The sequence below is a fragment of the Poecilia latipinna genome, unplaced genomic scaffold (assembly GCF_001443285.1).
Source record: "Poecilia latipinna isolate Pla-1442-1.1 unplaced genomic scaffold, P_latipinna-1.0 Scaffold214, whole genome shotgun sequence".
Taxonomy (NCBI): Eukaryota; Metazoa; Chordata; class Actinopteri; order Cyprinodontiformes; family Poeciliidae; genus Poecilia; species Poecilia latipinna.
Window position 1 is genome coordinate 114,719 of NW_015112830.1, and position 27,257 is coordinate 141,975.

Sequence of the window (27,257 nt, forward strand, 5' to 3'; positions counted from 1 at the left end):
ATCCCAATTTTCATAGCAGTACATCCCAAAAAATCTTCTGATCAGCAGATTTTTTTTTTTAATTAAACAATTTAAAGCAGTGAATTTTCTTTGCCTAATGCATGGTGAACGGTGCGTGTGAGAGTGGCTTTAAATAACTTTTTTTTAATCTGTTCTTTTCTCCCTTTCAAAGTCAAACATCAGATGCCCTTCTCTTCACTCTAAGGTTGTCCTGCGTTTCTCTCCACCATCTGCTGACCTGCCTGTGTCTCATTTAGTCTGCCAGTCAGGCTTAGCAGTCAAGAAACCTGCGTTGTCTAATTTTGTTAAAGCCGACATGTATAAAGTGGGCGAGTGAACACAAAAAAAAAAATTCTCAAACATAATTCATAAGGTTCTTTATAAGATGCGATATTCTCCCTTTTCTTCAATCGCCATTTAATGCCACACTGCTTTCAGACATTTGCAAAAACACATGGTTGCTGACCTCTCCATTTCAGACCATGTGATTTGTGGCCTAGGAGACGCCGTTTGCAGCTTTATGAGGAATTTATGTGACGTTACAGGAGGCCGTCTCCATTTATGTCTTGTTGATTAGTGAATCTCAGGGACAGCAGACTGCAGCTGTTCATTTAAATTATAATGATGGACGTAATCACAAGTTCTTAAAAGGACAACACCAGTGTCCAAACACCCCGATGATGCTTTGAAATGTTCCCATTATTGAAGAAAGGAAAGATGCATTTCAGCTGTTCATGTCATTTATTTATTTATTTTTTTAGCAACAAGAAGTTTTTACCACACATCGATTACCTCTCGATAAAATACTAAAATTACACAGTTGGAGTACGTCATGGTCTCAGCTTGGAAAACATACTAATCTCTAAGTATTATTATAATGTTATTATATAAGACAGAAGTGTGCTGTGTTTAAAATAAGTTAAATAATTCAGTCGTACAGTTAGACTGAGGAGCTTCTAGTCCATGGCTAAAGCCTGATCATTTTAATAAAAACAGTATTGCAGTATTTACAAAAAAAAAAAAAAAACCTTAAAGAAAATGTATAAAATGATTGTGAGGTTTTCACTTAAAGCAAAATCAACAATCAGTCCTATTGCTGTTGAAATAACTTGACATTCTGGTTACCGCATATATTGTACGCCACACTTCTTTACTTTGATTAGAATACATACACTTAAGTAAAAATTATCCAAACAAGCTTAGCGACGTTAATATAACGGATTCATATTGGCTGATCGGCAAGTGGGTGATCTGGATGGGTAAACAGTCTTCATTTAGCTCTTCACCTGACGTGAAAGCTTTATGCTATTTTGGAACATGTTGCATTTGCAAATGTTGGGAGAGTTAAGGTAAGAATCTACATTTTCTAGAAATATACCTGTTTTAGTGATGCTATCCAAAGTAACCATGGTTACTTCTAATATAAGACGGTAAAGCAACTTTCAACTTTACAATAATTTTGTTGCATGAGGTTTGTCGTAAGACCTTGTTTCATAGCAATCACTCTTGTCTGCTACATGTATGTTATATACAGCATTATAGTTATATTTTCAGACTATTCTTGTGACCAACTTTATGTATCCATTAGAAAAAACTGACTTGCCTCTGAAGCAAAAATCTGAGCAGAAAACTACCAGCATATTCTCAAAAATATAACATCAAAATAAATATTCATACTGATACAGGTTTCATTAAGATTGCTCAAGTGTCCAGGTGCTTGGACACTTGAGCAAATTTCCAGGCACCAAGTTCACAACAAGAAAATAAAAAATTTAAAATCTGCTTCGTTAGTTTCTGGGGATCTGCTGATAAATTGATAAATCATTACCCGTTTGCAGCACATCAGCCCACTGGCACAGCGATGCTTCTCTGTGATGTTGACTGTCAGCAAAGTCATAAAGAGATAACATTGATTATGTAAGATACCAAGTAGGTTCAACACATTAAAGCAAAGTTACCGTTTTATTCTCTTGAGCTTTCAACCTTTCAATGTCATATTTGTAAGCGTTAGCAACCCTTTTCAAATCTTTGAATGAATATAAAGGTCTGTTTTCTTAAAGAAATGCGCAGAGTGTGGCGTTTATAGTCAGTAATGTGAACCAGGCTTATTGTACTGATAGCTTCTAACTGTTTTGTGTGAATCACTCCTAGATGGGGAAGAATTATATCTTTGATTTAAATTAATAAAGCTCTTTCAGTCACAGTGGGATGTCACATCTGTTACCAAATTAAATATTTAATCTGCCTCATGGTGGAGAGGCTTAGAAAAAAAATAAAAATAAAATAAAATAAAATAAAAAAAGAGTATTTTGAATTCTAGAAAGTATAGCCCCTAAAGCCAAACTGAACTCTCATAAAAATTAACTAAAACTGGGGATCACAAATTAGCCAAAAAGCCCACATCAGTGCATCTACATGAGCAGAGTTGTGATATTCTTATCAAGTTACGTTAATGCGGTCTTGAGATTTAATGTCATCAAGATAAAGCCTTTTTTAAAAGTTTGAATCAATTTAAGAGAGCATACAGAGACTGGAAAGCAATGTCCAGCCATACAGATTTTAATTAAGTTATATGGCGGAATCATAAATACGGAGAACAACTTGGTGTTTTCAGTGAAGCACACAAGTACATTATGCCTAGTTAGTACACAAAATGTTTCAGTGGCCTAGACAAAAGAAAAACATGGCTGTTGTTCTTGCCAAGGTAAGAAATTAACTATATTAGTTTTCACCATTAGCTAGTGCTACAGGGCACAAGTTTTTAATTTGAAGACAACAGCTCAAATTAAAAATTACACTGCAGCAAGTCAACATATTCATTATGTTGAGTTATGGCAGTTCAACATTTTCCCAGCATTTCTAAAATAATTTAATTAGCAGTTACTGTCTAGATGGGTTTTGTGCATTTATGAGCAGTGGAAAATATATTTATATCATAAAACCAGTTGCCAAGCACATGTCTGCAAGAACCAAATATATTTAACCCAAGCTCCTGATGATGTCCAAAAAAAAACAACCTATTCTTTCCTCAGGAAATATGGAAATGATATTAGCAGATGAGAACAGTGTTTACAACCAAGTAATGCAAATCCTGTCATGTTTTTTGATTGACAGCCAGGCCATCTTCATCCTGATAATCACACAGTCGACAGATCAAGATTTTTGACTTGAACGAGAAAATTCCTGAATTAACCAGACCAGAATTCAATGATGACCAAACACTTTGGGCCGTTGTTGTGCATCTAATTTTTTTTTTGTTTGTTTTTACGGCAGACTGTAAAAGGGAGTGCATCTTCTATTAAATGATAAACATACATATCTCTCTCATGTAAAAGTGATTATGTGTAAAAGCAACCCTCACCCCAGGCAGTTCCTGGCTGGCCCACTTTTAGGAAAGTTCTGAGTTTGAGCCGTTTTGCTGGGCAGAAATTTGCTTTCTGCACTCTGTGTAAGAGGTAACTCTGATGCCATCCCAAATTAAAACAACAATTCCCGATTCCTTAAACTAAACCGGCTCTGACCAGCTGCAGGTGAGACTCTGACAACACACCGGGGTTCAACAAAATAGCATCACTTTGCCACGTAAGCAAATGATTCCCTGGACAATTAGACTAAACATGAGTGGACTGAAGATGGATTACTGGTGGTAAAAGATGAGCGTTATTTTTAAAGGCAAGCAAGAAAATAGCATATACAATATTAATGAAGTGACAGCAGTGAGAGCAAATGACACTGGTTTTAGATGCAGCCTTGGCAGACATGCCACAGCAACTATCATCAATCATTTAGAGTCGTCGACCGTCACCCTGCATCTGAACCTTAGTCAACAGAAAGTGTAACTATGATGATTATGTACATGTAGGTGTGTGTTTTAGGTGGACTGCTCTAAACATGACTCATTTCAGCTCTCCGTTTCAGTACATGCATTCACGCAAGTTACCAATTTTTTGTCTTAATTCACAATCTAGTTAGTACACAGCAACATCAGGTTTTACCTAAAACGGCTGATATTTGGACTAATGGCAATGTTGCTTCATCGGTGCAAACACACATCACAAAACAGCGCTTTGGTGCATTCAGAGGAACCGAAAGGTGGCCGACTGGGATAAGCAACGAAAAACATGAAAGATGTAAATGATCAAGGTTAGCAATGACATCAAACACCACAAAGGAAATCAGAGATACGAGAAGGTAGAAATATAAAATATAGAAGAGAGGAGAGAGTGAAAGATGAGAGACTAACGAACGGAGACAGAACCTGACATTTGACATTTAAAATATCATTAATCAGACCCTGAAGCTTCAGGTGACAAGGCAAACGTAAGAGGAGAGCAGAATCCAGAGGCGTGAGAGCAGAGTGGAGAGAATTTGCCGTCATATGTTGCTGTTGCTGTGACCAGACATTTTCAAGAGTCAAACATGCGGTTCAGAAATACGTCTCTTGTAGGAGGAAAAATAGGTCTTGCTCAAAGCAAGTGGCAGTCTCTATCTTAGGTGTGCCCAGCCCCGACTGCTGTGACATTACCTGCCTACAACCGCATAATCATGATGAATCGCTCCAGGGTTTGCTACCGACCATCGAAAGCTCACGGTGCCAAACACAAAGTGGCGATGGCAAACATCGCTGCGATCTGCCACCGTTCTCTTCATCTTTCTCCTTTTCAGCCACTGGCATTTCTTTATTATTAATGTTATTATTTTTGGATCTCTGCCTCTCTTTTTCACAAAAAAAAAATTCTTCCAGTCTCCTATTTTGCATCTTGTATTTTCTCCCCCATGCATCTCGTCTCCCTTCAACACCTCCTCTTCGGGCTGGTCTGATTCTTTTTCATTTCTTTTGTATTGCCTGATTCATCTCTGCCCTCCATTTCTTCTTTCATCTTCAAGGGGGAGCAGGAAACCAGAGGAAGGGGGAAAAAAAAAAAAGATTCAATAAACTGAAGGACATTGGAGGCGGCGTGTCCCGGACAGACACCGTATTAGCTATGATACTTGACAACTTCAGCAAGTTTACTCAGTAATTTATGTGCATAGCTGTTGAGCTTCCACTTAAAATTTAGATGAAAAGAAATTCTTGTGAGTGGCACTGTAAACACTTCATATATTGTAAAGTCATAAAAAAAGAAAATGGTGATATATGGCTGACATTTTAAGGAAATAAAATCTCAAAAGTGTGGCCTGCAATTGTATTCAGCCACCTTGAGTTAACAGATTGCAGAACCATCTTTTATTGTAGTTTCATTTAATTGACTTTATAAATATATCTCTACCAGCTTTGCACATTCAGAGGTGTCAATTTTTGCAAAATCACTCCAGCTCCATTATATTGGACAAGCAGCATCTGCAAACATCAATTTTCAAATGTTGCTATATACTCTCAATTACATTTAGACTTGAACTTTGACTGGACCTTCCCAGCACATGAATAAGTTCTGATCTGAATCATTTCAGTGAAGATTAGCATTTTGGCCAAATCAGAAAAACGTATTATAAACTTCAAAGGTAATAATGACAATGCCCAAGTAAACTGCATGCATAACCAGATGAGCATTTTGTATCATGTATATAACATGTTAAAGTATGCTTACATTTAAATCAACACTTGAAGCTCTTCTTTTGCTCAGCATGTATCTGAGATGCTGCAATTAAGGGTAATAAGAAGCATAGGAAGCAAACAAATGCATGGCATCCTTTTAAGAAGTTTCATATGTATGAATATTTTGATCATAGTCTGACATTTTACCCTCAATGCACTGAACTGTGTTGGTCTATTAAACAAAATTCCTATAATGATTTGAAATGTCAAATTATCTCCAGTTGATAGTCATGATGTTAAGCCATTTTCTCCTTTATCCTGCAGTTATTAATCTTTATAATAAGTCAATCATATCAAAGTTCTGATCTTTGCTTTATGGCATTTGAGCTCCACATCATCTCTCAATGCAAACAAAAAAGGGCGGCGAGATTGTTTCTGGAAAGTATCAAGTAAGTTCAGAACATTATTCTTGCATAGTGCCAGCAGTAAGATTGCCGCGGGGAGACATTTTCAGAATTTAAGATCAAGTCAGGCCATATTACTCTTAGCAGTTTGTTTTAATCTACCACAGGGATCAGAGCGGGGAAGGAAACATTGTTTATCATCAGTTTTCGTCCAAAATCAATATCTGACAAAAGGGATCCATTACACGTTCTGCTATAACAGAAAGGATACCATCATTTTTCCCCCCTTCAAACTCAAACTAATTCAGTCTCGATCAGTGGAGAGACTTTAATAAATGCTAAAATTGTGGTTAGTTTGTATTATGACTCACTGTCTCCAACTATCCAGCTTCACTTTGCAGCCGAAGGCTACCTTCTCAAAAAATTATGAGGCACACATCACCTTGATATGCACATGGTGCATCTCTGTAAAACACAGAGATTTTAGTCCATGCTGAAATCGGGTTGAACAGTAGGACAGAGGAGAGTTTAAAAAAAAAATGGGGGACCAAGATGAAGGTTATAAGATGGAAACAAAAAAAATGACGACGAGAGCAGGCCATCTCCTGTTCCTCTCCAAAGCATTTGTCAGAGTCTCTAAAGAGCTTCCACCATATATCACAGTTACTTACAAAGACAACAGACCTCATTCAGAGCCTGTGGGCAGCTGCTAAGAAAAGACTGAGCTCAATTGTTCACGCGAGAAGGTGGGAGGACAGCAATGCAAAAGCCAAGGGTCAAAGGACAAAGCCCGACACAAGGAGTTACTTCCTATAGATGAAAGCTTTGTGATTTTCTTACTTTGAAGACAAGTCACAACCACTTTCTGGACAATTAGTTTAGGTTACAACATTATGGGAATATAGTCACAAAGGAAAGGACAGGGGAATGTCAAAGAGGGGTTTAATTAAGCCGTTTAGCTCATCTGAAATCAATACATCAGGAGTGAAGCCAGCTTTCCCTCTTGCTTACTTCGACATACTTTCTTTTCAGTTGCTGTTTTTTTTTATTTTTATTTTTTATTTATTTTACAAACCTTTCCTCCTCTCTGCCCCGAGGCTCAACACGGTTTTCTCTGATCAAATATCCTGCATCCTGTAATGGAACAGTCACTGGGAACGGCAAAGAAAACGAAAGCTATTCTGATTTAAAGCTTAATGAAAAGTTACATTTAACATTGAAATGGGTCGTTTGTTTTTTAAAATCATTGCACAGAGCACAAATTCAGTCTTGTACTTAATAAACGTGAAATGATGTTCTTTAATTTGCTAGATGCTAAAATGAAAGCTGTAGATTTTCTCTGCTGTAGAGCTGAATTTATTCCTTTAATTCATCTGGTGGAAAAAATGTTCAGTCTGAGGATTTTACGATGCCTCACGAAAATATTCAGACCAACTGAACTTTTTGTCATGCCACAAACACAAACTTGAATGTATGATCTGGATTTTAAGTGATAAATATGAAATGGAAGGATAAAGATTTGTGTTTTTAACATATCCTGCAAATTAAAATCTTAAAATTATGATGATGTGGAGCCAAATTTTGTTCAATTTGGGACTGTCTACCAGCGTTTTACATATAGGAGACTAAATTGTTTTCTTGGTAGGAGCCCAGGTATATTGGTTGTTGAACATCGAACTTTGACTAGGCCACTCTAATAAATGATGCTTTGAGTTCATCTGAGCAGAGCACATTCTTCCACACATTTCCAGCATCCTCTACATGGCTCCTGGCAAACTTTCAATGAATCGTCTGGCTTTTGTTTAATGATCGCCTTGTTTCCTCCCATATACCTTTTCATAGCGTTTGTTTTTGTTAGCGTAAAGGTATATATAGCTCCACATCTTCAAGGTTTCTATTTGTAAATACTGTGTGCTGCGTTGTGTTGTGGTTTGTAGTTAAAACGTGACAAAATGTGAAATACTCCAAGCAAAGCACTGCACTTATCTTGCTATAGCATGAAGGCGGATTGTTTCATCTACTTCCTTGCTCTCAACGATCAGAAATAATTTTGCACACTTGACTCCGACATGCCAGTGGCGCGCTGATGTCTTTTCAACATAATACAATGAAGTTATTGTCTGTTCGTGGAGAAAACTGACTGTAATTACAGAGAAACAGTGCCACCGAGATATGGGTTGAGCAGTGTACTTACAAAGCTTTGACATTTCAATAGAAATTCAACAGTTCAGTCGTGGGTTTAATTATGACAGGTGCATTCTTACTTGGAATGTCCTCTTGCTTGGTTTTTGTTTGCAAGACAGTGATTCCTTTGATATGACTGTAGCGGTCGCTCAAAAAGAAGCCAGAAAGCATTATTTAACCGAAAGAAAGTAATTCACAGCAAGTCTTCTGGAGTTATTTAAATTAACGTTAAATTGTAAGACACAACAAAGCGAGTGTGTTTTTATAAAGTTTCAGGGCACACCAAGCAGATAACATAAATTGCATGTCTTCGCACTACAGCAGCAGAATGAACACTTTGTAGTGTGCGTGAATCAAAAAAGTGCCCTTCCTAAGTCTATTCCTGTCAGCATGTAAAAGAAAATATTCCCCCAGAGAACAGAGTCATCATTGTGTTTCAGGGTAAGCTTGTGTAAGATTTTCCTCCATTATAATACACAGAGGCCCAGCGGAGCTATTCTGAATAAGAGGATATTTCATTTTGTATCCATGATGGCAAATGTCAATTGATTAACAATAATGTACTCAAAAAATGCACATAAGCACCATTAGCAATGTATGCACAAACAACGCTGAATAGGCACAAAAACAATGGAATTTCTTGCTGACGGAGAGAAGAACTGTAATGGCGAAAGCCGTGGGCCATGAATAAAAACAAAACAGAAAATGTCATTATACCAGAGTAAGTAAAAATTAAAACTTGATGGGAAATGTTGCCATGTTAGCACAAGTGTGGCGGGTGGTGAACTGTTCTCATTTCTATGAGGCTAAACGGGAACGATGGATGCAGTGACACAAAAAAAAAAACAGAGAAATGGGGGATTTCTTGCATGTGTGAGTAGAATTGGGGAGCTTGTTCAAAACCTACAGCAGCAAGAACAGTTTTTGCTCCTTAGGTAAAACGCTCGCTGAGCATTAGAGGACAAAATCAGAAGGCCAGTGGAGAGGATCCCTCTGAAAATAAAACTGCAAGTCAGATAAGATTTTTATAAAAAGAAAACTGCTCTTCATCAAGAAATTCAAATTCATGGAAGCCAATAAAGTATACTGCATAAACTCATCTAAAAAACATGAATAAAAAAACATTAAAAGAAAGAATTAGTTTGGCTGGGTGAAACTTTTTTTTTTTTTTTTTTAAATCAGAAATTATCGGGCATTAGAAAATAAACCAAATAAGGTCGATCTGAAACACAGCCTTGAAATATTTTTCTGCATATTCACCGTTTTTGCGGCTAAACAAAAATAATAGCTCCTGCTGCATAAAATTGTTAGATGGTGTGGCTAGAGAGAGGCGCTAAAGGGAAAGAAAATATCTTTTTTACCTATGCTGCAGTGTGTACTGTGCCTCTGGCATGAGACAATTTGTAGTGACTTTGTGCTGCAATCAAGCGCCACGATGAACAAACAGTAATCACACCAAGGGGTTTACTAAAAATAAGTTGCAAAACCATTAAAGTGCAGGTGATTATTGCAGAAAATGTTTTATATAGAAAGGAAGCATTAAAGAATTATGTAAAGCACTTTGAAATGCCTTGCTGTTGAAATGTGCTATACAAATAAAATTTTATTTGATTTTGGATTTGATTAAAAATGTACAAGTACTACCAGATGTTTACTTTTCACCTGTTACTGCTGGAAAAACGGTTCCAACCTGCTCCGCTTCTAAAGGCTTTAAACCTTTGCTTCAGACACAAAATGCACAGATCGATTCATCTATAATGTAATACGTTAGTTTTCTTGATTCTAGACTGCTTAACTAAAACTGAAAAGTATTTAGATGCCCTGCTACATTGCTTCAGAACTTAGCTACAGTATATCTGCAAATAATCCACATAAAATAGGTACTTTTCAAACTACGCTGTGTTGTCTGAAACACCAGTGTACTTTTGAGCTTGTTTCAACTCTCAGTCTGACTGTTTGTGGGTATATGAACCGTCTGTATGGTTTAAGGCAACTCGCACTAAATCACAAGGGACTTTTTTTAGAGAGGGAAAATTCATTCTTGCCACCTTATATTCATGCAACAATATTAATTTAAATTGTGGGTTTTTTCATTGTATTTTTCAAGGTTTCATCACTCTCTCGGCATCACCCTCAATGTCTTGAATGCTAACTGGAATCTGTCAGGGATAAATTACATCCTCAACACAAAGTACTCAACATTCATGCAGATTTTAAGAAAAGAAAATGGACAGTAAGATGTTCTAGTTAGCTTTATGCTATTTGAAGTTCAGAGAGCATTACATCTGGATGAGGCTCTTATGCTGAAAGTTTGCTGTATTGACACTATAAATGGAGGTATAAAGTTGGATGAACCAGAACGTCCAGATAAATGTTTACTAACTCACTATTAGTCACTAGCAAATAGCATCTGGAGGAGAGTGATGCTCCTGTAGTAAAAAAAAAATCTTATTTTCCAGTTGTAAAGTTCAAATATCACATGCAGGTAACAGCTGATTATCTTTTGTTTTAAAATTCCTGCCTTACTTCCACTACCTGGGTAATCATCAAAACCAGTCACCATTTTGTCCCGACTACATACATACTTTTTTTTAATTAAGAAAAAGGAAGAGAAGGAGATGTATTCATGGACATAGAACTGAAATGCATAGAATGTGCCAATCTAGATAATCTTGTGATCTGGTAACTCATCAGCATCTTATAATCCTTTCACAATCTAAGATAATAATCATGCAGGCCAAGCCTAATCTCAAATATAATTTAATTCAAATCTAAATTCTCTGCCTGTCCCAAAAAAAAGTCACCACTTCTATTTAACGCAGCAATGAGGTAGAAGCCCATTTAAATTATTTATTTTGTTACAACGTCCCTTTAACACAGTTCTTAAAGGAAAAAATGCATCACATAGCAAAGGGAAAACAGTATTTATAAACATATTCTAATCAGTTTTCTCAATGGCAAACACAATTTCTATTTAATCAACATGTTACCACTGATAAGGATTAAAGTGCACTATACATGCAAACATGTCCAACTCAAAACTACGTATTGTAATTTCAAACAACTCAATTTACTCCTACTAGCTCATAAGTTTGTTGAAGAATGAAAATTTTGCATCATAATAATTGTGTGAAAATTCATCAGTTTCAATTTTAATGTTAATATTTGTGGTAGTATTTATTGTAATGCAGAAAGGACAGAAAAAAAATCTGTGTCGTTTCTTTCAGCGTTTGAAAGAATCTACATTTACAACGAATGACACAACCTCAGTACACGACCACATTTTTTTAAGTACACCATAAATTATTTAAAAATGCGACAGCAGAAGAGAGCAAGAAAGACCGAGAGGAAGAGGAAACAGACAAGGAGAAGGAGAAAATGAAAGAGACGACTATAACCGAGGTGACAGACTGTAGGGAGATGACACTCAGGTCCACAGAGTTTATAAGGAAGGAAGAAAATGGATTTTGAATTTGAGTGATCTGTGCAATGAAGCTTGGATATTTTATGTGACATTTACACACATTCATATATTTCTTCTATTGTTATTGCTAAGAGGCAAATAATACAAGACATCCACTGACAAAGAGGAGACTGTGGAAATAAGAGTATAACAGACACAGAGGACAAAAGAGGATATAAACAGAGAAAAAGAGAACTTTTCTGACTGATGACTCATAAAAATTAAAACATTTCTTCTAGGAAACATGTTTTTATTTTCCCTGCACACCGTAATCCGTTATTTTCCTGAGCAGCGACTGTAGCTGCAGGAACACCAGGTGTATCGGTTTGCGTATACAGACTCCTGCAAACAGCGATCCCTTAAGCACACTTGCACAAATGTCTCTCAGTTTACTCTCAAAGTATTTGCTGAAAATATTTATTTTTCAGTCGCACCCCAACTCAATTGTAGGCAAAGAATTGAAAAAAACAAAAACAAAACAAAAAAACATAAAAGCATTTCTTCAGGCACAGCTTAGTCTGACACCTGTGATGTTGCACCAGTGTTTCACTTTAAACCTGCCCCTCCGATATTCCACAAAATGATGAAAAAAATGCAAGGCTTTTTGTGCCTTCAACAAGCTGGAGCGAGAGGCAATGAAAAATTGTACATAAAGCCATATCAAAGCATATTGTAATTCGTTGGACGGACCACAGAAGAGACCCACACAAGACGACTTGAAAGGAAGATGAAGGCGATGACTCAATCGAGTCCAGGGTAACATGAAAAGAAATGCATATATGCTTGCTTACGTGTGTGTGTGTGTGTGTGTGTGTGTGTGTGTGTGTGGTTTTTCCTGGTCTTTCTTTCCATTATTGCTTTTGGTCGGAACCAAACGCACCATTCAGTGCTAACATTTTATTAAGTGTACAAATCAACAGCTGAATAAGACGTTTGTTGAAGTCCTAATTGAAATCGTGCTCTGAGAAACCCGTCTTCATAAGTTCAGGCTTGATCAGGAGTCACAATAGATTCTCTGTTGTTTAATAGAGTTTCTTTAGAAAAACAAAAATATGGCGTCACAGCAAAGGTACAAAATCTCACTTCAGTTTGTAACTGTGCAACAGGAGACATTGAAATTTGTATTTTTTTGTGTGTGATTATCTGAAAGAAGAAAAAAAATCAACACATGATCCTAAATTAACTGTATTATGGTTCAACCTGTTATCTGTCCTTGAATCTGTTTTTGCTGCACTGTATGCTGTGTAAATCTTCCTCTCTTCCGCAAAGAAGCTACATCTGATCAGTGTATTGATTCAATAAATAAAAAGTTATTCCAGGAAACTTGAGTTAATCCTTTTGTGGCACTAGTATTTTCAATGTTTCAACAGTTTTGGTTGATAATTGTGACTCTGCAGATGCAAATGGCATACAAATTGCCCCTTGTTTACTCAAAAATTGCAGGAATGCTTTTATTGTAGCAGGACAATATATCAAATTTTAGCCATTCATACAATATCAGCGTACGCAAATTTGCAATCACACAGGACTGTGTGGATGTAGTAGTTGATTGGATGTTATATTTCAAGTGTGAAAGTGCATCAATAATACATTTTCTAGGCTGTGTGGACTAACTGCCCTTAAAACTCACATCCCCATGTAGTGGCTGAGATAGTAAAGGAAAGAAATGTGTCTAAACCAAAGTTGATATAAACAATATCTCTCTGTTTTTCCTCATATTGTGCAGCCCATTTTTCGGTAACCTTTAATGCACTCCGTAACAAAAATAATCATGTGACACAGTGATAGAGCGGGCGCCCTATATATGGAGGCTGTTAGTCCTCGACACAGCTGCTGAAGGTTCAATTCCCGACCTCAGGATGAGTGTCTTTGCGCTCTTCTTTCATTGCCCATTTCCTGTCTGGAAAACTGACTAAATGTCACTGCTACCTCAAAATACTAAAAATAATATGTATAGGTTTTACTCTTCATCAGTGTTTGCACGACTGATACGCTGCCCTTGCAGCATGAATTCAAAGCTTAATCTGTGTTTTCAAAGATCCCTAGTAGGAATTTTAGTTTTAATTATTTTTTGCCTGGTGGCAATACTTTAACTACATATAGATTAAAAACTCCTGCAACTTCTGAGGCTGGCCCGACTCTTCAGGGCCAACGTGTCCCTAAAGCTACCTTTTGCTCTGAGACGCATGGTCGATCCGATTCAGTGACCAGATAACCAGACCAGAACACTGCCTGAAGAGGCCAGACAAGTTCCCCTTCCTCTGAGACATATGGGACCGCTGGTAACAAATACCTGTCACCTCAAACTCCAAGAAGGGCATGCCTATTCATGAACAGCTGGTGGCTCATGGCTCTCCTCAGCAACTTCTCAGAGACACGTCTGCAACAGGTCGTCATGCCGGAGGTAAATCCCAGGCCAGATTCAAAACAGGGAATATGCCTTTGGTAAATTGACAGCTGTCCGGTGCACAGCAGATTCTAGGATCACCAGAAATTGTGACTCCAGATGGTGTGTTGAGAAAGCTAGACTGAAACATAATCACTTTTTCTGATAAACAGTAATCACAAAACATGACCACACTATAAAAGTATTTATACTTTATACATTCTCCTGACTTTCAGGTTAGATATTTAAGGAACACTACAATCCATTTTCACCTGAATGTTGTTTCTAGAGAATGCTCTGTTTAGTAAACTAAACTTTGGGCTTTTATATTGCAAGAGAGTAAGAAATATCTGCGCTGGATTTCGAGTTTATTTTTCTACAGTGAACTTTTCACTAAATTTTCCACACTGGAGAAAAAAAAAAACGTGTGGAACTTCTCAGAGACACGTCTGCAACAGGTCGTCCTAATAGGACAGAAACTGTCACTTTGAAATCACAAGGACAAACTAATCCTGCAAGCAATTCTTAATGATGCTTTCCATGATTTTGATCACGCTTTAGTTTCCTCTGTAGACTGAACCAAACTTGACTCTTTCAAGTTTGGTCTTCTGCCTATTTCAGGTCTTCAGCTGGATTTTATTATTTAGTAATAATAAATAAATCTGCAAAAGTCATTTACAACTTTTGCAGATTTAAATTTAGAAAGCTCCATCTTTTTTCCTTTCTTCAATAAAATAGTTTACCTCATAAAATCATTACGAGGTTCGTTAGTGAATGTTCATTACATCAAAACTCTGAATGTTAAGCTTTTACTTAATGGGTATCAATATAAAAATACTTAATCTGCATAACAATGTTTTTACTCTTTAATCCAGCTTCTTGACATACAGTTGGTAGTTAAACTTATTTGACAGAAAAAAACTAAAACAGTGACATAAATAAAAACACTAATCTGATGGGAAAGAGATTTTCTTTGGGTGTCTTATTATTTTTGTTATCAAAGAAGATTAAAAATGTTTATTTTAGGACATCTTTGTGCCGATATATTAAAATACAGGATTCTTGTCCATTTTACATCTTCCGAGCAACATTACAGTCAATCAATGTGTGTAAATATTTAAGTATGCAGTGGATAGTGTCTTCACTTCAGTAATTTAGAAGTACATGAGTGTCTGCATTTGTGAATTATTTTTTATTTTTTTTGGCCTGAGTGAGATAAGAAGAGCCCATGAGGCTGTCCCTCTGAAGTCAGCTCTGCATGCAGTGTTTACCCACCACATATTGAGCAGTGTTGACCAGAAAGGCCCACTGGGGCTCTTAGACCAGCTGCTGTAGTCCTGGCACACACACGAACACGCACACACACACACACACACACACACGAACACGCACACACACACACGAACACGCACACACACGCACTGCCCTAAAAACAAACATCTCTCTCCCAGATGGAGAAACAAACACACAGCAAACACCGATATCACCTCACATAGCCCTTCGGTTCAGTCGTCTCCTCCACCTTACGCCTCATCACACATATTATAATTATCAGTGCAGAGTAATTAACATCAAAATTAGGACCCATATTTGCATATTTACCATCATTTGCATATATGCCCAGGAGCACACGCACCTAACATTCCTGCTCATGCTGCAAAGAACCAGGAAGAAGCACAATTATTTTATCCAACAACTCAAGCAGCCATAAAAAGCATCCCATACCAAGCTGTAAAAAAATATTTGCCCCCTCGAAAGTATTTTCTTTTGTTGCACATTTTTCACACTTGGATAATTTTAAAATCTGGTCTTCTTCATCTGATATTTAAATTGTTGTTTGTGATATAAAACATTAAAAATATATATCAAAATCTTTAAAGATGTTAACACTTCTTCACACCTCAATACAATAAAGTTTAAAAGATGAGAACCGTAAAAATAAAGTAGGCTGGTAGGAACATGTAAAGACGGACAAAATCGAAAGACTCTGGGAATCTAGAAAAACTATAGGAGGGCTATATGGAGAGGTTTCCTAAAGACGCAACCACGGAAGAATAATAATGCAACCCTTTCAAAAGTAAGAAAAGGCAAAGTAAGATACAGGCTATACAGCTGCCCCATTTATACATCTCACTTAAGCCCATAAACCTTTGGAGTAAAATCCGTGACTGAAGAAAGGAGTCCAGCAGCAGTTCTCGAAATCAGGAGCAGGGCTGTTCAAGCATGGGGAAAAGAAGTGAGGAGCAGAGTGACAAAACATCGCTCTCTCTGTGGCATTTGCCCTCTGAATGGCATCAGCTCAGCGGAGCAGAACAGCCAAGAGTGATGCAGAGTCAAAGGAATAAAGAGGAGGAGGCAGGCAGAAAAACACAACAGAGGGAAGAAAGAGAACAGAGAGGACATGAGTGACAGTAAAGAGGTGAGGAGCAACAGGACGAGCAGAGCACTTCCCATCAGACACTGTTTCACCAGTCACTGCACAGAAGAGGGAAACCTGAGTTATTCCTCATTGCTCTCACGATTTATGTCCTGGTATGGGTAACAACTGGATGGCTCTGTTGGAAAGGTGCCTATAAATCTGATCTTGTTTCTTTCTGTTTTTTTGTTGTTTTTTTCCGTCTACCTTTTTGCTTTAGATCCCCTCACAACCTCTCGGGCCGTGTTGTCTGGCACTCATCCACCCTGCTCTACTTTACAGTGTCTTATGTAAAGGTATTCAACTGAAAGTCATCCGTCTCATGCATACTGTAAACTGTATTCTGCTGAGCTTGTAAAGCTTCAAAATAGAAAATCTGCACATACACAAAACATCCCTCAATGTCTCTTATGCAAAAGCCAAAGATCCAGGAAGCACTCTGAGAAATGGATCTACTTTTAAAAAGAGGAAATGGCTTCGCTCGACAACGAGAACTCCAATCAAGTGCTGGAAAATGAGTGACGTAATACTTCCCTGGACCACAGCTAGTCAGCTAGCATCAAGCCAACTGGCAGGTAAAAAACAGAAAAGGAAAACAGGGACTGAATTCAGAAGAGTGAGTGTTTGAAGTTCACGTTCAATGATAAATACATTTGCTAGCGTCTGCAAAACAGTAAGTACCCTAAACCAAGATTTATATTTTGTAATTTTGTGTAGTCACAATCACCCTCCAACTGTGTTCAGAAGACACAAACTAATTATTTAGATTAAATTAGTTGCGGTTTGTTTTTTTACATCTGATTTTACTTTGCTAAGGCTTATCAGGTTAGATCACTTGATTAGATTAGATTTTAAAAAACAACATTAAGTTAAAACTGAGTGGAAGATTGCATATTATTAATTATAATAGCAACTGAATCCTGTCAGTTTACATGAATGTTCTCTGAGTTGTAAATCTGTAAATGACATGTCTATTCAAAAATTAAACAAAATAAGAGCTGGTCATAAAATTTGTCAGTGATATTCATTTACACCATTAAAACCAATCAAGTTTTTAGCAACCTGGTAATGCAGTAAGAGGTTTTTCCATCCTACTTGGATAAATGAAGGCTATAAGGGTGGATTATTGTTGGTGTGTGCATAATAAGGTATGTTTTCCTTTCCCATCATTACCAAGACCTGAAAAATACCTAAAAGAAATTGCTCCATCTTTGAGACTTGTGCAGGCTGCCTACAAATCTTGCATGGCGTTATGTCATCCTGTCTTCTTGCCAAATGCATTAGTGACATGTGAGGAGACATTAATTATGAAGACATGCAACTGTTTCAGCCAACACCAGACAGACACTCTTGTTTTGGCTTGTAGACTTTCATTAGAAGAGCTGAGCTGAATATATCCATCTTTGAAACCTAAATGAGATGATGAAATCTCCAAAGAAACTGACACTTCTCTAAACTTAATGCAAACCTACTTAGTCTTCTCCCTTGCTATTGACCATATGGAGGACTTTTATAAACAGCAGAAATAATGATAATGTTTGCTTTCGCGCAGACAGCCCATCCTGGCGCTCCTCCCTCTAGAGACCCAATTAATACCAGTGTAAACCACCGCTTCCCTTCGCTGGCAACACCAGTCACCACAACGTGTGTCACACGTCTGTCTGTCTGTGTGTCTGTGTCTGTGTGTGTGTGTGTGTGTGTGAGAGAGAGACAGAATAAGTAGTAGATGTGAAAATATCATAGGGTAAGGATGTGATTAAATACAGCATGGCTGCCCTCTCTGAGAACTTATTATAACACACTAAATTTTTCTTAGGATTGCTTTGCAACAAGCTACTAAGCATCAACATTAGACAAACTATATGTTCACACTTATGGTGGACATCTCAAAAGGTATTCAGCAATAAACAGCATAAATTCTGTTGTTTTCCAACAGTTATTGTGACATTTTTGGAATGTGAATTTTGATGCACTTCAAGCAAAAGGAGTTTAAAAGATGAGTAAAATCATCCATTTCTTTATAAATAATATATTTTTCTTCAAACCTGGTCCATAAAGCTTGTTCCCCAGCTGCATGTTTTAAATATTATTTGCTCCTACAAATCTGATGCAAATGAATGATTGACCTCCTTAGCAGGTCATCAGTTTCACCGGAAGCTTATTAATCACCAATCAATTTGAATTAGCTGTATGAAAGCAGGGCAGTTGGTCCTTCAATCAGCAAGATTGACAAAAAAAATATTTGCACTGGGTTTTAAGCATTTTAAAACCCAATGTACAATTTCTTATTTTTACAGCTTTGATCATTTTTTAATTGTTTTTGTCAAAATAAAAGTTTACATTTTCAGTTAAATAAAAAGATTTTTCAAGCAATGTACCCTGACTAGCCAATACTTCCTCCACTTCACTCACATTAAAAATTACAAGAATTCACTTTCTCCCTCTACCTAAATTAATTTTCTCACCCCATTCAGACGATCAAGACTGAGAAAATAACTAATGCCTCAGGGATTCCTGGCAAAACTAATGAAAGTTTACCAGAATCTTATATTTCTCACTGGGGAAAAAAAGGTGAAACATTCACTTTTTGCTGTCGGTACTCTTGTTCATGCGTCTGTGTGCAAAGCTTAAAATGTAAAAGATTTCAAACATACAACTATAAAACCAAGAATTCATGTTTTGTCAAAGAACTGAAACTGAAATAAATGAATAAATAAATGACATTTAGCTTATATACCAACTATGAATATTGTCGCTTAAAACAAATAAATCAAACGTGCACCTTACAAATTACCTGACGTGGACTAACACTACATTCAACATATTTGTATACAGTAGGTACATCATGATGATGCACAAAATAACCACAGTATTCTTCCCAAAGGATAAATAAATAGCAATTATCTAGGCAAGAACCACTCAAAACAACTATAACCTGCCTTCACTTGAATTGAGCACCTGCTCCACATTAACTGCGGGCCAGAAGCTGGCTTCTTAACGAACCTCAAGTCAATAAAGGGAAGTACAACTACTGAATATTCAGCAGAACTTAACCAGAGTCCCATTCTAATCTCATCTGAAAATCATAACAACGACTGTCACTTCAATTTCCAACTTGTGCAACTCAAGCCTCCAAATGACGACTTCTGTTCCAAACCAACGAAGCTTATTTTCCCCGTCTACTTTATTTTCGTGCTCCTACCTTTCCCACCGAGAGCGAAGGAAGAGCCGGAGAGAAGCCAAAGCAGCGCAAACGGGACGCCGAGGATGTGCATGTTTTATCGAGCTGAGCGTGAAACGTCTTCGCGTGCTCTCCTCTCCTCAAATCCTGGCTCACCTCGCGAGCGCGGGGATCTACTCAGCTGGACGGTCGCGCGAAGGAATCTTGGAGGGTCGAGAGACTATCAATGGTAGCGCGAGGAAAGAGAGAGAGCGGTGCCGCCGTCTAAGCAGCGTCAATTAACTATGGTTTACGGATATGACGTTTCAAAATAAAGCAAGGTTGGGCGATTGTGTTACTTTCAATCAAGGAAATACTTTTATAAAAGTCTGTATAAACACAAAAGCTAAAATATTAGGAATTTAGCTCAATTTATTTAGATTTTTTTTAGCTTTTAAACCATACACAACTGAAGTTCACACGTTGTGCAATTTTATTTTGAAGAATAAAATTGTTGCGATATCGTGGCTTTTTTTTGGCATGCTTGACGTTACAGTTTATAGAAAAATAAAATAGCAAAAGGCGATGGAAAATTAAAAAAAAAGTGATTTATGTAGATAATGAGAGGCGTTTCAAGCGGCTCTCACGCTTGAAACGCGTGAGAGCCGTTTCAAGCGGCTCTGTAATTAACAGTTTATAGTGGTTCAATGATTTAAGACAAGGAAACCCAAAGTCATCGATACACTCATGTACAGAAGAGGGGGCCAAGATGTTCAAACTAGGTGTCAACATGTCAAAGTAATAAGGAATGTTTATTTGCAGTTATTCCTGCACATAAAGGAAACAAAGCAGAGTTTATTAAAAGAAAATCATCTTTTACAATGTGGCTTTTACAATGTAAACTGATAAAAGATACGGCTTTTGAGACAAAAGAGCACTGTGAGTCATTGTCGTTCGTTTAAGTTTTTGTAATTTTTATTGTGACATATAACCTGTACAATTCAACGATTCACATTCACTTATGTCACCGCATTTCATGTTAATGTCGGTTTGGAGTTTTCCTGATTGCTCCCTTCCATGTCTGTTTGGTGTCGTTTTTTGCAAGCTGTTTCAACTATTTCATTAAAATCCTACTGCTGTCTTTTCCAATCTGTGTCATTTTGATGTTTTTCTCTTTTATTTGCCGGATCGGAATCAGCATGATTTGATATTTTTTTTTGCTGTTTTCACCTAATAAGAGACTCTGATCATTGCAGCTTTACTCCCCCTCACAAAACTCCCAGTCTTAAAGGTTTTTTTTCCCCCTGTAGCAGAATCGCTGCTGTGTGTTGTTGAGCAATTCCCCTGTGTTTCTTCTTCTCCTGAATATAGGTGTGCATTCTGGGGATTAGAGAGAGGAGAAGACCTCGAGTGACTTAGGCGAATAACAGAGATACAGAACATAAACACAGCAATGCATTCAAGGACCAAAACTTGTGAAGGTACATATAGACAAACACACACTAACTAACAGTAGTTATAGTAGTAGCCACAACATTTTATTGACTGAAAAACCACGCTAAACAAACCAACATTGTTTTTCTGACTGATGACGACTTCACTGAAAGTACCTGCTGCTGGGGTTTAACTTACTTTACAAATAATCAAATAGACATCAATAGTACGCCCTGTTTGCATGTACCAAGCAGTTTGCAACCACAAAGAGTGAAAAGTTACTTGGAGTACATGGATTTTGCATTAGTGCATCTCCACAAATGTCAGTGTTTCATATGGTAAATGTTACAGGGATCCATGAGAGGTTGTGAGGGGATCCATGCTGGACAACTCCTATCACAACCCATTGAGTAACTACAATACTAAAATCAGATGGAACTCAAAGATGTTAATGGACAGCAGACCTGCCCAGCCTCTTAGTAAGTTTTGCAAACAATTCCTGCACCATATAGTCTTTTGTATTTCTTTGGCACTGACTCTGCATTAGGAGTTTGTCCAGTTGCTCTTGGATACCTTTATTAATGCTTCCCAAATCTCCATTTACAATTGCTGTAGCTCAAGTTTTTGTATCCCACATACATGTGACTTCTTTCTCAACATCTTTGTTCTTTGTCATCTTCATCATATTTTGTTGTTCTTGTCATGGACCACAATGTCTGATCCGTTTGCAGAGATGGTACGATCTGTAGGGATGGTCATGCCCCACATGAGGACATGAACCCCATCGTCTACCAGTTTCTCAGTCCTCTGCTTGTACCACTTCTCCTTTGTGCTTACATTCATTCTCTGGCACAACCTCTTTTGGTGCCAATATTTTGTTTGATTAATGGTCTCCTAATGTGTCCAATAAGCACAAGAAAACTGACATTTGTGCAAAAGAACAGGAGCTGAATATACTCAAATACACTTGTTTGATGATGATGATGATGATGATAATTAATTAATTACACCTACAGATTGTTTTTCTAAAGCTCAAACTTATAATGTCACACACATTAATTTTACATTGTTGCAGCAATTATGTTAAAACAACAGGGAAAAGTTTGATTTATGGGGTAAAAATGTAAAGGAAACTAATTGCAACACAATTACAGTGTTTTTAAAGTGAGTATCTAGTTCATTGTAGCTCCATACTTAAGAACCATGGACAGTTCCTTCACAGCTGTTTAACTTTTCCCCACAAGGGGTCGCACTTTTTCCTGTTTTAAACTGCGGAACCTTTAATCGTTTACTTCACAGAGCAGGGGGAGTGGAATAATAGTAACACGCCGACCAAATGTGAAAATTGAAGGTAACAAACCGATGAAGGCTTTTGGAATGATGTGAAATGATGTGTGGGTTGTAATATAGAGTTATTTTGTATTTTATTTCACAGTATTTAAATGGTTAAAATGTCGTATAGGGCACTGCTCTCGATCAGCTAAGCCGTTTATTGCTTCCTTGCATCTCAATGTCAAATCGGTGTTTATCAGAGTGTTGTTGTTTTATAACTTTAACACCTTAAACTCAATACATTGGAGTATCACCGAAAAGCACTTTATTTCAGTATTATTAAGTCATCAAAGTCCTGAATTAGCAAAGCAGTTCCAGATCATCAAAGTGCCACCGTCTTTAGAGTAATTCTTGTTTGTTGGCTACTGAGAAGGTTCAACACTCTTCCATGTTTTCTCCATTTGTGAATAATTGGTCTCACGTGATCAGAAAGTTTAAAAAAATGTCCTTCCAAACTTTTTTTACTGATAGATGTCACCTGATTTGTTTCTGATCCGTTTTTAAATTTCCTTAGATATGGGCATTATGTGCTGCTTTTTCCGAACTTTTCCCCCTGCTTCATATTGTTTGACAGATTCTATTTAAATTATATTTTTTACTTGTTTAAAAAAAGGGCCAGGTTAGTTTGTGGAGTATTCTTTTCTTATGTTTTATGATTCAAACAACATTTGAAAGCTGGTTTTGTATTTATCTTTATTTGAACTTAATATGCGTTGGATGATTTGAAACACTTATGTGACAAAAAAAAAATGAAGCAAAAACTCAGGGGTTGCACTGCACCTCTAAATGTTGCATCAGATCATAACTTTCTAAATCTGCTTGGTTTTGCTAACAGTTCTTTTCAAAACGTAAACAACTTTCAGCCATTTCTCATGGAGGTACTAATCTATTTACTTCAAACTCCTCCTTTAAAATGAGCCGAGAACTCGTTGGTCATAGTTACGCCGATAGCAACACTGTTTAAACTTGTAAACTGTACAGAAAATGAATGAGATTGCCAATATGTTCATCTTAATGTGATTAAGTACAACTTATTCACTCAGAACAACTTGTAAATAAAGAATACCTTTTAGTTCTTCCTCTCAATTTCACTGAAAAGTTTGGAATAAGACTTTCCTCTGCTTTCCTCTCAGGTTACTCGGAGACCAACAGTGTGAGCGAGTCAACCAGGATGGCCTCCTGCCGCGTTCCACTGGTTTTGTTAGCCTGCGGCTCTTTTAATCCAATCACCAATCAGCACATGCGGCTATTTGAGCTGGCCAGGGACCACATGCACAGCACAGGTCAGGTCCGAACATAACAGACGCAGCGTCTGCCATCTGTGTTTTTGCTTGGCATTAAAGCTATCNCTGATAAAAGATACGGCTTTTGAGACAAAAGAGCACTGTGAGTCATTGTCGTTCGTTTAAGTTTTTGTAATTTTTATTGTGACATATAACCTGTACAATTCAACGATTCACATTCACTTATGTCACCGCATTTCATGTTAATGTCGGTTTGGAGTTTTCCTGATTGCTCCCTTCCATGTCTGTTTGGTGTCGTTTTTTGCAAGCTGTTTCAACTATTTCATTAAAATCCTACTGCTGTCTTTTCCAATCTGTGTCATTTTGATGTTTTTCTCTTTTATTTGCCGGATCGGAATCAGCATGATTTGATATTTTTTTTTGCTGTTTTCACCTAATAAGAGACTCTGATCATTGCAGCTTTACTCCCCCTCACAAAACTCCCAGTCTTAAAGGTTTTTTTTCCCCCTGTAGCAGAATCGCTGCTGTGTGTTGTTGAGCAATTCCCCTGTGTTTCTTCTTCTCCTGAATATAGGTGTGCATTCTGGGGATTAGAGAGAGGAGAAGACCTCGAGTGACTTAGGCGAATAACAGAGATACAGAACATAAACACAGCAATGCATTCAAGGACCAAAACTTGTGAAGGTACATATAGACAAACACACACTAACTAACAGTAGTTATAGTAGTAGCCACAACATTTTATTGACTGAAAAACCACGCTAAACAAACCAACATTGTTTTTCTGACTGATGACGACTTCACTGAAAGTACCTGCTGCTGGGGTTTAACTTACTTTACAAATAATCAAATAGACATCAATAGTACGCCCTGTTTGCATGTACCAAGCAGTTTGCAACCACAAAGAGTGAAAAGTTACTTGGAGTACATGGATTTTGCATTAGTGCATCTCCACAAATGTCAGTGTTTCATATGGTAAATGTTACAGGGATCCATGAGAGGTTGTGAGGGGATCCATGCTGGACAACTCCTATCACAACCCATTGAGTAACTACAATACTAAAATCAGATGGAACTCAAAGATGTTAATGGACAGCAGACCTGCCCAGCCTCTTAGTAAGTTTTGCAAACAATTCCTGCACCATATAGTCTTTTGTATTTCTTTGGCACTGACTCTGCATTAGGAGTTTGTCCAGTTGCTCTTGGATACCTTTATTAATGCTTCCCAAATCTCCATTTACAATTGCTGTAGCTCAAGTTTTTGTATCCCACATACATGTGACTTCTTTCTCAACATCTTTGTTCTTTGTCATCTTCATCATATTTTGTTGTTCTTGTCATGGACCACAATGTCTGATCCGTTTGCAGAGATGGTACGATCTGTAGGGATGGTCATGCCCCACATGAGGACATGAACCCCATCGTCTACCAGTTTCTCAGTCCTCTGCTTGTACCACTTCTCCTTTGTGCTTACATTCATTCTCTGGCACAACCTCTTTTGGTGCCAATATTTTGTTTGATTAATGGTCTCCTAATGTGTCCAATAAGCACAAGAAAACTGACATTTGTGCAAAAGAACAGGAGCTGAATATACTCAAATACACTTGTTTGATGATGATGATGATGATGATAATTAATTAATTACACCTACAGATTGTTTTTCTAAAGCTCAAACTTATAATGTCACACACATTAATTTTACATTGTTGCAGCAATTATGTTAAAACAACAGGGAAAAGTTTGATTTATGGGGTAAAAATGTAAAGGAAACTAATTGCAACACAATTACAGTGTTTTTAAAGTGAGTATCTAGTTCATTGTAGCTCCATACTTAAGAACCATGGACAGTTCCTTCACAGCTGTTTAACTTTTCCCCACAAGGGGTCGCACTTTTTCCTGTTTTAAACTGCGGAACCTTTAATCGTTTACTTCACAGAGCAGGGGGAGTGGAATAATAGTAACACGCCGACCAAATGTGAAAATTGAAGGTAACAAACCGATGAAGGCTTTTGGAATGATGTGAAATGATGTGTGGGTTGTAATATAGAGTTATTTTGTATTTTATTTCACAGTATTTAAATGGTTAAAATGTCGTATAGGGCACTGCTCTCGATCAGCTAAGCCGTTTATTGCTTCCTTGCATCTCAATGTCAAATCGGTGTTTATCAGAGTGTTGTTGTTTTATAACTTTAACACCTTAAACTCAATACATTGGAGTATCACCGAAAAGCACTTTATTTCAGTATTATTAAGTCATCAAAGTCCTGAATTAGCAAAGCAGTTCCAGATCATCAAAGTGCCACCGTCTTTAGAGTAATTCTTGTTTGTTGGCTACTGAGAAGGTTCAACACTCTTCCATGTTTTCTCCATTTGTGAATAATTGGTCTCACGTGATCAGAAAGTTTAAAAAAATGTCCTTCCAAACTTTTTTTACTGATAGATGTCACCTGATTTGTTTCTGATCCGTTTTTAAATTTCCTTAGATATGGGCATTATGTGCTGCTTTTTCCGAACTTTTCCCCCTGCTTCATATTGTTTGACAGATTCTATTTAAATTATATTTTTTACTTGTTTAAAAAAAGGGCCAGGTTAGTTTGTGGAGTATTCTTTTCTTATGTTTTATGATTCAAACAACATTTGAAAGCTGGTTTTGTATTTATCTTTATTTGAACTTAATATGCGTTGGATGATTTGAAACACTTATGTGACAAAAAAAAAATGAAGCAAAAACTCAGGGGTTGCACTGCACCTCTAAATGTTGCATCAGATCATAACTTTCTAAATCTGCTTGGTTTTGCTAACAGTTCTTTTCAAAACGTAAACAACTTTCAGCCATTTCTCATGGAGGTACTAATCTATTTACTTCAAACTCCTCCTTTAAAATGAGCCGAGAACTCGTTGGTCATAGTTACGCCGATAGCAACACTGTTTAAACTTGTAAACTGTACAGAAAATGAATGAGATTGCCAATATGTTCATCTTAATGTGATTAAGTACAACTTATTCACTCAGAACAACTTGTAAATAAAGAATACCTTTTAGTTCTTCCTCTCAATTTCACTGAAAAGTTTGGAATAAGACTTTCCTCTGCTTTCCTCTCAGGTTACTCGGAGACCAACAGTGTGAGCGAGTCAACCAGGATGGCCTCCTGCCGCGTTCCACTGGTTTTGTTAGCCTGCGGCTCTTTTAATCCAATCACCAATCAGCACATGCGGCTATTTGAGCTGGCCAGGGACCACATGCACAGCACAGGTCAGGTCCGAACATAACAGACGCAGCGTCTGCCATCTGTGTTTTTGCTTGGCATTAAAGCTATCTTCTTAGCGTCAAAGCTTCTAGATCAGTGTTTCTCAACCTTTTTTGGGCCAGCGCCCCCCTAGCCCTTATCCAGGTCCCTCACCGCCCCCCACCAAAAAATTTGCAGGCTACTTTGCACTGACCATTATTTTATCATTAATATTACTATCACTATTGTAGATGTTTTGGTTTTTATGCTTGTTTCTGTATTTATCATCAAAAATAATTTCCCAGAGAACAAAAAAGCCATGGGAATAGAAATTATTTTCACAGGTGTTTACAAAAAATGCAATGAATGGACATTCAATTTAAAACCAGTAGGCCTAACGGCAGCCAATCAGAGTGGAAAAAAAATTCTTGTTCTGTGCCATTTTTTAGTTGTTAAATATTCCACAAAATGA

General features: G+C 37.3%; 2 protein-coding genes across 5 annotated transcripts in view; one reads left to right on the plus strand and one right to left on the minus strand.

The window, feature by feature from the left end:
• Positions 1-19,805, minus strand: part of LOC106946942 (calsyntenin-2-like) — a 132,125-nt gene extending 112,320 nt beyond the window's left edge. Inside the window, exon 1 of one of the 3 annotated variants that reach the window (XM_015031645.1) lies at positions 19,592-19,802. In XM_015031645.1, coding sequence (XP_014887131.1) covers positions 19,592-19,664 — 73 coding nt within the window. In that variant the 5' untranslated portion in view covers positions 19,665-19,802. Of the gene's footprint in view, positions 1-19,591 lie in introns of all 3 variants that reach the window. The other 2 variants (XM_015031644.1, XM_015031642.1) reach the window with 2 other exon arrangements.
• A 2,453-nt stretch (positions 19,806-22,258) lies between these two features.
• nmnat3 (nicotinamide nucleotide adenylyltransferase 3) overlaps positions 22,259-27,257 on the plus strand; it is a 19,010-nt gene continuing 14,011 nt past the window's right edge. Inside the window, exons 1-2 of one of the 2 annotated variants that reach the window (XM_015031647.1) lie at positions 22,259-22,334; positions 23,449-23,598. In XM_015031647.1, the coding sequence (XP_014887133.1) occupies positions 23,487-23,598 (112 nt within the window). In that variant the 5' untranslated portion in view covers positions 22,259-22,334; positions 23,449-23,486. Of the gene's footprint in view, positions 22,335-23,448; positions 23,599-25,471; positions 25,548-26,661; positions 26,812-27,257 lie in introns of those variants that run through there. The other variant, XM_015031646.1, reaches the window with a different exon arrangement.